The sequence below is a fragment of the Natrix helvetica genome (assembly GCF_964273705.1).
Source record: "Natrix helvetica genome assembly, chromosome: 1".
Taxonomy (NCBI): domain Eukaryota; kingdom Metazoa; phylum Chordata; class Lepidosauria; order Squamata; family Natricidae; genus Natrix; species Natrix helvetica.
In genome coordinates, this window is record NC_138548.1 from 109,915,454 (window position 1) to 109,929,129 (window position 13,676).

The 13,676-nt window shown below is 37.9% G+C and overlaps 1 protein-coding gene across 1 annotated transcript in view; it reads left to right on the forward strand.

Moving 5' to 3' along the window:
* TH (tyrosine hydroxylase) overlaps positions 1-13,038 on the forward strand; it is a gene marked incomplete at its 5' end in the record, with an annotated part of 28,379 nt that extends 15,341 nt beyond the window's left edge. The window contains 9 exons of the mRNA XM_081935460.1: positions 101-168; positions 1,766-1,816; positions 2,646-2,791; positions 4,535-4,670; positions 4,765-4,834; positions 6,281-6,337; positions 8,759-8,854; positions 9,031-9,164; positions 12,237-13,038. Coding sequence (XP_081791586.1) covers positions 101-168; positions 1,766-1,816; positions 2,646-2,791; positions 4,535-4,670; positions 4,765-4,834; positions 6,281-6,337; positions 8,759-8,854; positions 9,031-9,164; positions 12,237-12,396 — 918 coding nt within the window. The 3' untranslated portion in view covers positions 12,397-13,038. The remainder of the gene's footprint in view (positions 1-100; positions 169-1,765; positions 1,817-2,645; positions 2,792-4,534; positions 4,671-4,764; positions 4,835-6,280; positions 6,338-8,758; positions 8,855-9,030; positions 9,165-12,236) is intronic.
* Between the last annotated feature and the right edge of the window lie 638 nt (positions 13,039-13,676).

The following is a 13,676-nucleotide window of genomic DNA, read 5'->3' on the forward strand; positions in this document are numbered from 1 at the left end:
TGTCTTTAGAACAAGTGATTCCTTCATATCAGCTTCTTGAACCTTTAATAAGAATTTGGCTTCTTAAATAATACTGTTGGTTTTTTTTTCTCTCTCCAAGGGATTCTCTGATGAAGTATATCGTGAGCGAAGGAAAATGATTGCAGAAATTGCTTTTCACTATAAGCAGTAAGACTTACCACTTTGTCCACTGTTATCTATGGACTCCTCTAAACTTGTTTTATTTTCTCCCTTTCCTGCTTCATCACTTTTTCTCTTTCACACTCATCCATCTTGCTTCCAGTGTTCCATGTTTGCCAGTTGTGTGTAACACTATTTCCTTCAATCAATTCACGCATTCAAACTTGAATCAAATTTCTGCAACCTAATTCTAAATTGGAGAGTATTGGTTACTCTCTTCCTAGAGCTAAAAGATACTCAGATTTGTGGCCACCTTTAATTAAAAAGAAGATGGGGTAGTTAGCTGATTGTAAAATAAAGCATCAAGCTAAAGCAAACCTTGTGTTTTATCAGTGCCCCACTTAAAAAGGTGTGCAGCTTTCAGATCCCAAGCCAGAAAGTTGCTTTGAATCTGGTAGGAATGTATTCACTATAGCCCTTAGTGGACCTTAGAAAAGCTGCATATTTGTGTAACTACGCAGAGCCAGGAAAACACATGTTTGAGGAATTGTAATAGAGGTTTGGACAGGGATGGAGATGGGGTGGGGTCAAATCAGGGGTGAAATGCTACTGGTTCGGACCAATTTTCCCCAACCGGTAGTAAAAAATGCTACCAGTTTGCCAGAACCAGTAGCAAAAAAAGGCTACCGGTTCAGGCAAGCCGGTAATTCTGATGATCAGCTGTACGACAATCAGCTTTGCCTCATAATTTATATTTGCTAGAAAGCAGGAAATCCCCACTACCACTGTTCTACTTACCTTTGCAGACTCAGAAAAGACTTCTTAATCCTCCTTTTTCAGAGCTGCATGGTAGCACCTGTGGTGTGCATGCACGCCAAGAACGCATTTGGCATGCATGTGCTCACGAAGCAAACCAGTAGCGAAGCGAACCTGTAGCAGATTTCAGAGCATTTCATCCCTGGGTCAAATGTTTTTGAGAGAACACATTTACCAAGAAAGCCTTTCCCCCCAGAAGGTGCAGCTTCTTTAATAAACTATTGATAGATACAGAAAGCACACACATGTTGGCTCTGATGTGGCTTTTTCATTTGGAACTAAATATTGAACAACTTCACTCGGGGCCATTTTTAGAAAAAGATTGTGATAGGTAACTGCATCTCAGTGTTGTGTTTTCCTTGTATGAGTGACTTGGGAAAAGCCATGCCGACAATGGCTGCCATGACCTCAAAATCCCCCAAAGTGGCCCCTTTGGCTCAAAACAATGAGGATCTAACAGATCACACTTGATCTACCATATAAATGAGTGCGACTACTTATAGTGATCACATTTTCTTAGAAAAAGTAGAGGACAAATCTGAAAAAAGGACTTATCTGAAAGAGATAAAGGGATAATTAAAAAAAAATTTTTTTTGCATTACAATGGAAAATTCACTGACAAAACCAGGAAAACAAATACTTAAATAAATCTAAAGGATAGTTTTCTGAAATAAAGGACCGTCATTTAATTTAAGGTACACTATAATCTTTACTCTGTGACAGATTTTGGACATGACTGGGTATGACATAGTTAAATGTTGCAGGGTTTGTCTGTACTATTTGCTATACCGTTATTTTTAAGTACCTGTTCCTTGTATTCTTCTAATAGTGGAGACCCAATTCCTCGAGTTGAATACACAGAAGAGGAGATTACTACTTGGTAAGTGTAAAGGAACTTTTTCTAGATCTTTTCTTAGATCCTTTCAGAAAAGTCAAATTGCTTTTTCTAGAGTAGCTGCCCCACCATTTTCATCTCAATTGTTAAGGTATCATTTGACTCACGATCACTCTAGGTCAGAAGAAGATTCTCGCCCATTTATTTGCACTCTGTTTTTATTTATGTTTTATATGTTTTAAACATTTCGTGGCTTCCACTCTAGTGTAATGGTTAAGGTATCAAGCTAGAAACAAGAGGCCTGTGAATTCCAGTTCCAACGCAGGTACAAAGCCAGCTGAGTGACCTTGGGCCAGTCACTCTCTCAGAGCCCTAGATAGAGGGAATGGGACAACTTGCCAAAGCTAACTCACCATGGGCAACTTGTTATGGCTAACTCATTGCAAGACAACTTGTTGTGTGACAATTTAACAATTTAATTATTTAAAATAAATAAAAATAATTTAATTTTTGCCATTTACATTTCATTCCGTTCTCCTTTTGCATCCTTTCTTTAATGATTCTATTCCACCATTTCTTTGATATTAGCGTAACTCTTGTCCTGCAGTGAGTTGTCCTGTGATGAGTTGGCCATGGCAAATTGTCATAGACCCTAGGAATGAGGCAATAGCAAACCACTTCTGAAAACTGCAGGGTCATTTCTGGGCAGTCTCTAAGTGTTGAGATGGATTCAAAGACAAAATGATAAAATAAAAACATAAAATAAAATAATGTTTCAATCAACAGTCCTAAACAGATTGTCAGAATTCTAAGGTAACTATCTTTTCTATGTGAATACTCTGGAAAAATATCATTGACATCTTTTCTTTTAAAGGAGGGAAGTGTACAGTACTCTGAAGAGTCTTTATCCCACTCATGCCTGCAAAGAACACCTGGATGCCTTTCATTTACTGGAGAGGTACAGTGGCTATAGTGAAAACAACATACCTCAGCTGGAGGATGTCTCTTGCTTCCTGAAAGGTAAGTATGTGGTCATTTTTAGAGGATTGTACATTTTTATGGTGTTAACCCTGCTTGAAGTTTTGCACCTCTGTGGTTTAATAAATTCCCCGCCCAATTTCAGCAGTACTTCTGGGACCTCTAGGGGAGACTCTAGTTGAAGGGACCTTCAACTAGATTCCAAAGACGAGTGACCACCGCTGATCTAGATATATAGGACCGTGTTTAAAACTCGGATGTACTGTCCCACAGAGATGGTGACTAGAGAACAACATTGCAATACTACCCTGGGAATTTTCTGTATCTATCTATCTATCTATCTATCTATCTATCTATCTATCTATCTATCTATCTATCATCTATCTATCTATCTATCTATCTATCTATCTATCTATCTATCTATTAATTATCTATCTATCTATCTATCTATCTATCTATCTATCTATCTATCTATCATCTATCTATCTATCTATCATCTATCTATCTATCTATCTATCTATCTATCATCTATCTATCTATCTATCTATCATCTATCTATCTATCTATCATCTATCTATCTATCTATCTATCTATCTATCTATCTATCTATCATCTATCTATCTCTCTTTCTATCATCTCTCTCTCTCTTTCTTTCTCTCTCTCTCTCTCCCCATCTCCCTCTCCCTCTCCCTCCCTCCCCTTTATCCTGGACAAAATCTATGAGACAATTTAAAACAGTGTTCTTCAATCTCCAATTCTGTATATTCACTTGTTATGCAAAATAAGCATTTCATTTAAGTTTTGTTCTCAGAAGAAAATCCTCTATAATATTTAGGTCACATCTCCTCAGCCAGGTAAAGAAAACAGCCTGCCAAAGTTCAGCAAAATTCACTGTTCTTAAAACAGCAAAAGATAATTATGGTTTCTTCAAGAGGAAGTTCAAGAGGAATCCTCCAAAATGCTCTGCAAAGATGCTCAGTAGAGGGGAACATCCATGAGACTATTGTTCATCCAAAGAAAAAAGGATGCTTCAGGATCTTTGCTCATCTTTTGCTCATTCTTTGCTCATTTTGAGAAGAACGAATCTGTTCCGCTTCTTCTGGACTAATGTGTAGATCCAAAGTATTATCCATTGGGATTTTGCATTTTTGAAGATTTTTGTACTGCAGATTTTGCTCAAGAAATCCTACCAAAATGTGTAATTAAACTGCATTTTAGGAGGAAATGTAGAAATTTAAACGATAAACATTAAGATCTATAACACTATAATCTTTAATATATTTGTGATGACCCAAATTACATTTTCTAATAATAATATTTTCTAATAATAATATAGATCTGGAATGAATAGACTTCCAAAAGAATATGTACATTAAAAAAAAGATTAGAAAAAGACCAGTTGTATAACTTCATAAAATTCAGCACTGGATGTACCTGAACAGCTACAATATAACACTTTAGTAGTCCAGTACTAAAGGCTGTTCATGCTTTGAAAATAATTAAGAAAAAATGCTTCCATTATCATTGGCCTGATTATTTTCAGGCTTCCTGGAAAGCCTGTACGTCCCTCCTACCCAAAAAAGTTGTGGCTGTTTTAAAGAATTAAAAGATTAATGAGACCTTTAAAGCAGCTGCAATTTTCTTTTAGCAAGATCCAAAGCATTTCTCCCAAATCATGTTTGAAGCAAATACAGCCTTCGTTTGATAAGACCCAGTTAAGCTCTTAATGTTCATCCTTTCTTAAATGATGCAACCAAATATAAGAGATGGTTTGGATTGTTTCAGAGAGAACTGGGTTCCAACTCCGACCAGTGGCTGGCCTTCTCTCAGCTCGGGATTTCTTAGCCAGTTTAGCCTTCAGGGTGTTTCAATGCACACAGTACATCCGGCATGCTTCTTCTCCCATGCATTCTCCAGAACCGTGAGTACAACCTCATAGAATTGGCTTCTTTAGTGCTTGGCTTGCTTTTTTCAAAGAGAATATTGCAAACAGTGGCTGTTTTTTCTTTCCAAAGGGACTGCTGCCATGAACTTCTGGGACACGTACCAATGTTGGCTGATAAGACATTTGCACAGTTCTCGCAGGTAAGGTCCAAAGGTGGACCACCTTGCAATGAAGGTACAATCTCTATTTTGCCACTAGAGCAGTCATTGGCCATGCCGACTGGGATGATGGCCGTTGAAAAATAACTCAACCAGAAGGTGCTCCCAGATTAAAGTAGCAGCCTTTTATAAAATGACATTTTATACATTTGCCAAAATACATAAGGAACGTGATGATGTTATCCATTCAGTCATTTCTGATTCTTGGCAATTCGATGGGCCAGGTCTCTCCATATATTCAGATCTTGCACTACTCCCTTGAGTTGTTCTATGCGCTGGTGTCAGCTTTGAGAGTGTCCAGCCACTGTGTTCTTTGGCAGCCTGGTTTCCTTTCCCCCCAAACTATCCCAACAGAATTGCTTTCTCTAGTGAATTCCCCCACATGACATGGCCAAAGTAAGTTACATGCAGTTTTTGTCTTCACATAAGCATTGTCAAAGATGGATTTTCAAATGTATTCCCCCCACCCCCACTGGGATATATGGGATTTTATTTTCTACTGTTAACTAGTGGGTTAAGACTGGGTGAACTTTAATGCACCTTGTACCTTTCACTTCTCATACTGAAACACTGCTAAAAAATGCCCATCAACTCCTTTTCAGTGACAGCACCCTTGAGAAAAGATTGTTCATTTAGATGTCTACCCAAATGGATTTTGCCACCTCTTATCTCCTGTGGCAAAAGTGGGAAATCCATAGGTCACATGTTAAAATGACCAAATATTATGATTTCCAAGTTTTCAATACAACTAAAAAAAAAAGAACGATTAAAGCCATGTGTATGCATCAGAGAACAGAACAGAATCGTAGCATTCCAAAGAGATTCTTAAACGTAAAAAAAGAGATAACCATTACTAGAATTATAAAAAAATAAAGTTTGGTGTGTACTGGAGTCTCTCCTTGAGGGAGGTGGGTGGTCTAGAAACATGAACTATAAAGAAATATGTAGTAGAATATCTTGAAATACTTATAAAAATAATTTCAAGATTGCAAGCAGGCAATAAACTATACAATCCTATCTGCATTCAGTATACAGTGATTTATAGACTTCCCATGAGTTCATATCACCAGATCATGGGGCTTTTACAAATATGGTTGAAATAAGAACTCATCAATTAGGCTATAGCATATCCAGTTGTTTCCTGACAAGCCAGAGTCATAATTTCCTAGCCAGTGTTCAAGAAGATTACCACTTTATAATTAGAAGCATTTGCCAATCTGGCTATGAATTATGGGATTTCATTCCCATAATTCATAGCCAGGGGAGGGGATGATGTTGGAAAGTTGTAATATACTGAATATCCATCAAATCTACCAAATCCTATTGTATGATCCATAACAATTGAGCTGTGCCCACAAAACATATAATGGTCATGGGGAAAAAGAACATAATAATTACTGTACATGATTGTTTTTCTTTTGCTCCTAGGACATTGGACTTGCATCTTTGGGTGCAACTGACGAGGAGATTGAAAAACTTTCAACAGTAAGTCCTTAATTCTAGGATACACAGATAGAGCTGTAATTGCCTCTGTCAAATTCTGTTCAACATATATATCTTTTTTTATATACAATTTTTGTTTATTTTTGAACAAAGACAAACAAACATAAAAAACCATCTTCCATTACAAATTGTAGAAAGTGTGTCAGTTAGTTATAGCATTTCCATGCATCTCTTCCATAGTCAGCACCTGCTTTTCATATCAAATCGCATATTTTAAATTCACCTATATTCATGTATATCACGATTATTATATCTCAACCTTAATTTGACTATAATTGTTTTACATCCTTTTATATATAATATTCAAAATCTAGAATAGGATTATATGATAACATTCTATTAAATCATCCTAAAATCATCCAATCGCAATACATCTTTACAACATATTCTAGATAAGGCTTCTAAACCTCCTCTCATATTCTCCATGTGCTGTTTATATAAAATTTCATATTATCAAACTAATATATCTATATGCATTGTTATCATTATGAAACATTATTTAACTATAGCTATTGTCACTTCATTTTATACATACTACTAGTAAACTAAATTAACTTAGTATTATACATTTTCATTGCATCAACCTGTATCTTTCCAGTAATAGTACGGTCTTATATCTCTTGCCATTAATGTTCTAGTTACTTTCTTAATAATTTTGTATAAACTTCTCTTCGCAACATGTTGTTCCTTTCGTATCTCATAAAAGCTTGACACCCAGCATCTGTTCTTTCCATCAGCTTATCTTTGGTTATCACTAGTGCTTCTGTCAAGATTTCTCTCCTTATCTCCGTCAATTTCTCTCTCTTTTCTTCTTCTGTGCTTTGAAGTCTGGGGTAGAGTTCCAATCCATCTATCTCCCCTTTCCATATTCTGCTCTTGCCATTTACCAACCACACTCACTTTGTTGTCAGTATCCACAGTTTTCTTATCTCTTTGCTCATTTTTTTCTTCCATCTTTTGAACTCTGTCCTCCACTTTCTTCATTTGATAAACACCCTCAGTTTCTCCATCAAATTTTTCTGTTTTGTATTCCATATTCTCCAATCTCTTTTCAATTCTCTCTGTCACAACTAATAGATTTTGAATTAGTTGGCAGAGCCATTCTTTCAATTTTGCAGACACTGCTATTTTAATCAACTTCAAACAGGTTCATTTATTATCTTTCAAGTCAAAATGTTGTCTTCCCTCCAATAGCTAGTGATAGAACTCCCCAAAGGCACCTGTATAAACAACTTGTGCTCTTCCTGCTATCACCGTCAGTTAACAAACTGAAAGAACCTTGAATCTCAAGTGATCAAAGAGAAAGAAGAAAAAACAATGTATCCAGCCTCCAGCCTCTAAATGGCAGTGTAACTGCTTTTCTTCCTGTTGTTACAACCCTCTTTATACTCCTTATTATTATCTTCTTTATATTCCAAGTTTAAGAAAGAAAAAAAAAACCCTTAAATGGAGATCAAATCCAATCCAATCAAGCATTATATAAAAAAGGAGAATTTTAATCCATAGGTGTAAGCAAAAGTGAAAAAAGAAGAAGAAAGAGTTAATCCATTCAGTTTAAAAAATAGGGAGCCTTTGCAAAAGTTCCATCCCTGAAAAAGAGAAAAAAAATAAAAACAGAGTAACACACTAAGTTTAATGTAGATTAATTTTGCTCCTTACAGTCTTCTGTTTTCAATTTTAATTTAACTTAATTTTTTTGGGGGGGGAGGTCTCTTTTTCTAATAATAAAATTTCCTCACCAATTCGACACACTTTCTCTTTCCGCTTACTTCCCGTTCTGGAGCTGTCCCAACTTCAGCAGCTTCATTAGCTGTGTTCCTGTCACTGGAAAAAAGGCTATTCCTGGATCTTTCAAGGACTTTGCAGTGTCCCTGAGATCAGCAGGAGGTGCCCTTCTCAATCACCATTTCCACAGGATGGTTTAGGTCCGAATGGACGGTCCAGCGACAGAATTATCGACTGCGATCTCGGAGCACCAAGATCGCACGTCGTGCCGTCACAATGTCAGCTCTCCTCCCTCATATATATATATCTTGATTGTAAATGTTGATAGGAAATGCCAATTTTGGTTATGCTAATCAGGATTTCTAGGAATTGTAGCCAATGTAGCTGGCAGGGATAGAACTGTGATGGAATAATCTGTTATAGGTTTTCAATACAAGCAGTAGCAGATACCAGGAAATAATATTATTAGTAGATATTCCAGCATAAATATGACAAAGAGAAAACGAACACTGATTTCTAAGAACAAAGAAAAATGCTTTTTTTTCTAGAAGAGCTTCTAATTGCCATCCCAAATGCAATGCAAAAGAGGAACAGATGCAATAAAAATGTACCTCTATAATACGGAAAAGAAAATGCTAACCATCACTGTTTTTCTTTTCCGTCCCACTTTTCTTGCAGCTTTATTGGTTCACAGTGGAGTTTGGGCTCTGCAAGCAAAATGGAATCATTAAAGCCTACGGAGCTGGCCTCCTATCTTCATACGGAGAGCTCATAGTAAGTGTTGTCCCCCCCCCCCCAATCTATCTCCATTCAGCTACCCATAAACTGAAGAGTGCAGCTGCTTCTTCTGAGTTTTGGTGAGCCTATTTGGTCGATCAAGTTATTCTTGCTGCAGTAAGCTACTTATGGGGTTCTCCTGCTTTCTTCTCCCCCCCCTTTTCTTGATTTAGCACTCTTTGTCCGATGAACCGGAACTACGGGACTTTGACCCTGATGTTACGGCCATGCAACCCTATCAAGATCAGACCTATCAGCCTGTTTATTTTGTATCAGAGAGTTTCAATGATGCCAAAGCTAAACTCAGGTAAGGGTCATCATTGGAAAATGGGCATCTATACGTCTAGTAGTTACACCAATAGGGAGTTTGATTGCTGCAGATGATGAATGATTTCTTTTTTAACCAAATCATTAGATGAAGGTTTTTCTTCCAAATAAATTTTTTTAAAGAATCTTTTTACTATTTTCATTGCTTTTTCAATGAAATCTAAATTACAGCATTGGTAAACGTGGAATAAATGAAATATGTTCTGATTGTGTGTGTATATGCATTTACGACTGATTTACATCTTTGTTAATTTATTTTTATTATCACTTTTCTTCAGGATAATCAGGATAGCAGACATAATTGAATGAGAACATTAAAACGTAAAATATATTAAAACATTAAAAATATCTTTATACATTACATTACATGACTATTCCATTCAATAGTACTTACAGCTACATATGCATAAGACTGTAACTGATCACTTCCAAAGAGAAAGACTCTTTCCAGAATAACTCCTAGGTCCACATAGACTTCTGATGAGACACCTAGAAATACCTAACTAGTGAGTGAAGACGTGAATACCCTTGATAGTGAAATAGATACTTAAGACATTAAAAAAAATCCGTAACTTATTATAAATCACTATAACGATATGATCTTCTAGATATTCAAACTTTTGCAACATGAGTATCACATTTCACCAGGAATGAGTGCTGGTTACATTATAATGGATTACAGAATGATGGGAATGATTTGCTGGATTACAGCAAACTCTTGGTTGTCATCTAGTTCAGGGATTGCCAACCAGCCCACGACCCACTACCGGACTGCGGCCTGTTCAAAACCGGGTCACGGAAGAGATGGGCATGCACAGGAGGTGGGTTCCTACCGATTCAGACCAGTTTGGCTGAGTAGGTAGTAATTCGGCCTGCCATGCCACTGCTCCCTAGCACCGCCATCTTGTTTTTTCTTCTTCTGCACATGCACAGAAGCATTTTTAGTATTGTGCATGAATGCATAGCACGCATGTGCAGTGCATCCCTGAGAGAACCGGTAGTAACAGAAGCCGGAACCCGCCCCTGAGCATGTGTGCGTGTGTGAAGCTTCACTCATGCAAGCGGCAGGCAAGCATGTGTGTGCGAAGTTCCATTTGCACAAACGGCACTTTGCGTGCTAATCCCCTCTGCTTGTGTGAGTGAAGTTTTATGCACAGGGGTGTGCGCTGCCTCCACTTAAGCACAAGTGCCTGCCACTCTCATGAGTAGAACTTCACGCGTGGGTGAAAAGACCTCCTCTCACGCGGAAAGCTCCATTCGCGTGAGTGAAGGACACTAGTGCACGGAGCTCCCCCAAATGGAGCTGTGCATGCGGGTATGCGTCTCCCACTCACATGCCCCCAACAAGCTAGAATGGTTGGGGACCACTGATCTAGTTAACAACTGCTTTTTAAACAGACCCCATTCTGATATCTCTATTAACTAGGGTCTCATTTCCCCAAATACTGCACTGTTCTCAAAAAATTCAATGAAACTTGCTTTTCAGTAGGTTGCTGTTATAAATTATACAGTACATTGACACTCATTAAACATCCAAAGAAGTTTATGTTAGGGAAGAAAGTTACATTCTATATGTTTTCATCCCACCAATATTTTTAAAGAGGAAGATAAGAAGTGTACATGAGCGAAATATATGTGCAGGAAAAAACTCCAAATGTCTGTAGTAGCACATACTACCCCGTAAAACGTTGTATGGTCCTTACAGCTTAATTTTAACTTGCGAAGGGACACTAACTGAAGCCAGATTTTTGAAAGACCTTTCTCATAATTTCTTCTGAAGAGAATATTTGCACACAGTATCCCAAGATAAATCTGAATATTAGTATGTACTAGTGATCAAAAGGCAGTACTACAAGAGAAGGGATTAATATTTGCCCGCTTGTTATTTTTGAGACAAGTTAATATTATTTCCCAAAGCCACTAGATGGTGCCGTAACATAAATAATCTGGAATTATTGGGTCCTATAGAGATTCCTTCATTACTACATTAGGTTCTGTGGGCTACAACTGCAACCGCTACAGCTTCATCAGATGAAGAAGGAAAAGAGCATACAACAGGGCTGTCAAATGGGCGGCCTGTGGGCAGGATGTGTCATGTGCCGGCCATTCCTACCCCAGCTCTGCAAAGAGAAAAAAACATTACGAAATGTCACATGACGGCAATGTGACGCCGCGAGTTTAACACCCATGGCATACAATATCATTTCAACTAAAATGTTTGGGTTTTTTTTACAATACGAATGATTGTAACTATATATGTGTGTGTGCAATTAGCAGATACATTTTCTAGTTCAGTCTGGTGACTTAATATTTACCTTGTGGGTGATATAAAACACTGCGCTTGCTGTAAGCCTCTAGCTTACAGCCTTTTTTGCTATTACAATTTAGTTTCATAACCTTCCTCAATTCAGTGGCTTCCATTCTTGGTCACAAAGTGGCCAGCTATTTTCAATGGTAGCTTTTGGCTCCATGGAAATACATTGCCAGTACGTATACCATTTATGATATTGGCTGACCTTCAGCGAGCAAGTCGCCTGTTGCGTGTTTAATTTACCTAAGCACAATGTGGATTTTTTTTTAAAAAAAAACCTGTGATATAATCAAAAGATGTGAAAAGAAATAAAAATGTAGTGAATTTTATTGAAACAAAAGTGGAAAATTTATTTCTATTTTATATACAGCATGGTAGAGATGCTAGCTTTCTTAGAATGAATTTATATTTAGGCAAAGGGCAGGGATGACTTTAGATAGTCTTGTATAGTTTTAGACTAAAAATAGGTAGGGTTCAACTAAATTGAATGTAGTTGAACCTTATATATTTAGTGATTCTTGACAATATTAATCCTTTGCTCCCAGATTAATTCCCATAATCCTAGAGAACATCAAACAGAGCTGCCATATTCCTAGACAACCAATGACCATGTCATTCTCCAAGGTCCAGGCTAAGGAGAGCTGGTTTACATACAGTATGCCTTAAGTTGTTTCCTTATCTCTTAACATTTACAGGAGCCCACTACATTCCCATCTTTGATGTTTGTCCTCTTCTTTTCAGGGTCTACGCAGCACATATCAAGCGACCTTTTTCTGTGAAATATGATCCGTACACCTACAGTATTGAGCTCTTGGACCACCCACAGAAGATCTGCCACTCCCTGGCAAATGTACGCGATGAGCTCCACTCATTAATGGATGCGCTCAATATTATCAGCTAACACAAGATTTGGACGAGCCTTCCCCCCCGCCCACTCCAAGCCAATGTCTTTTTCTGTACCTGCACACTTGGTTTCCTGCCATGGCTACTATTTACTGCACTGTTTGGGCCAACAACGTCACTATGATTTCGTTTAGGGTTTTGTGTTGCTGCCTCATGCTACAATAATACCTACGGTGTGAATTGTGCCCCACATGCTATCGTGTGCAGAGCAGACATTTTAGTGACAAGCTTGGTTGAAGAAAGTAAAGTAAATGAAGGCTTAGGAGCTTAATCCTGAATCCCTTGGGTATTTTTTTTTTATTATTAATAGCGAGGGATCTGGATTGGACAGATGCTATAAGAAATAATTGCACAGCACACTGTAAATCCCTTTTTAGAGAAAAAGAAAAGCAATGCGTTCCCAAAACATTAATTGTTTCCCCAAATTATATTTTTTTTAAATCATATAAAATGTGAGAGATAAGCACAGAAGAGACCAAATAGTTTCTTACACTGCCAGGTTCAAGACAGTTTAACTCCACTTTCTGAAACTCAGTTCTGCTCAATTCCGTCCCCTTGGAAATGAGAAGAACAAAACACACAAATCAAAAGAGACAGAGATAAGTTTTCCTTTTTGTAGCTCCGAGGAAGGCTTCCATTAAAGAACTTGGACAATGTACTAGTTGATTATATTCTTCATGTTTTTCCTACCCCCCCCCCACCCACTTCGTAATTTTGCAACATCTTCTATGACTTTGTTTTTCCCAGAAAGACCAAACATTCCATTAGTAATTCTCTGTTATGACCAGAATTCTCTCAGCCCTTTTGCTTAAATGGTTTCAGACAGGTACAAGCCTAAGGGGGCTGCCCCACGCTAAGATCGTACTGGTAACAGGAGCTCTGAAGAATTCCAAGGGATGACTCAGAACAAGGCCCAATGAACTTTTCTCATCTGACTGGAACATCTTTCTCATCATCTCTAATCTTTCCATCTGGGAAAAATTCTTCCAGGATGAGCAAAGTTTTGACTAATGCACATTGGCTACAGTTGTCGGCAGGCTTGTTTTGTGGCCCTAGGAAGCTCGGTGGAATCTCTTGCCAAGCATGTGATAAAGAGAAGCATCGGCTTCTCAAATCCAAACGAGGTCCAACACCCCTCAACAAACTGAGCTGACCCACATCAGAATCACATCTGCAATGCTGATAATGCTACCATGTCACAGCAGCACTTTTAGCTCTGCAGCCCATCATACGGTGTTACCAGTTAGGGACTACTTGGCAAATAGGGAGCGTGGATTA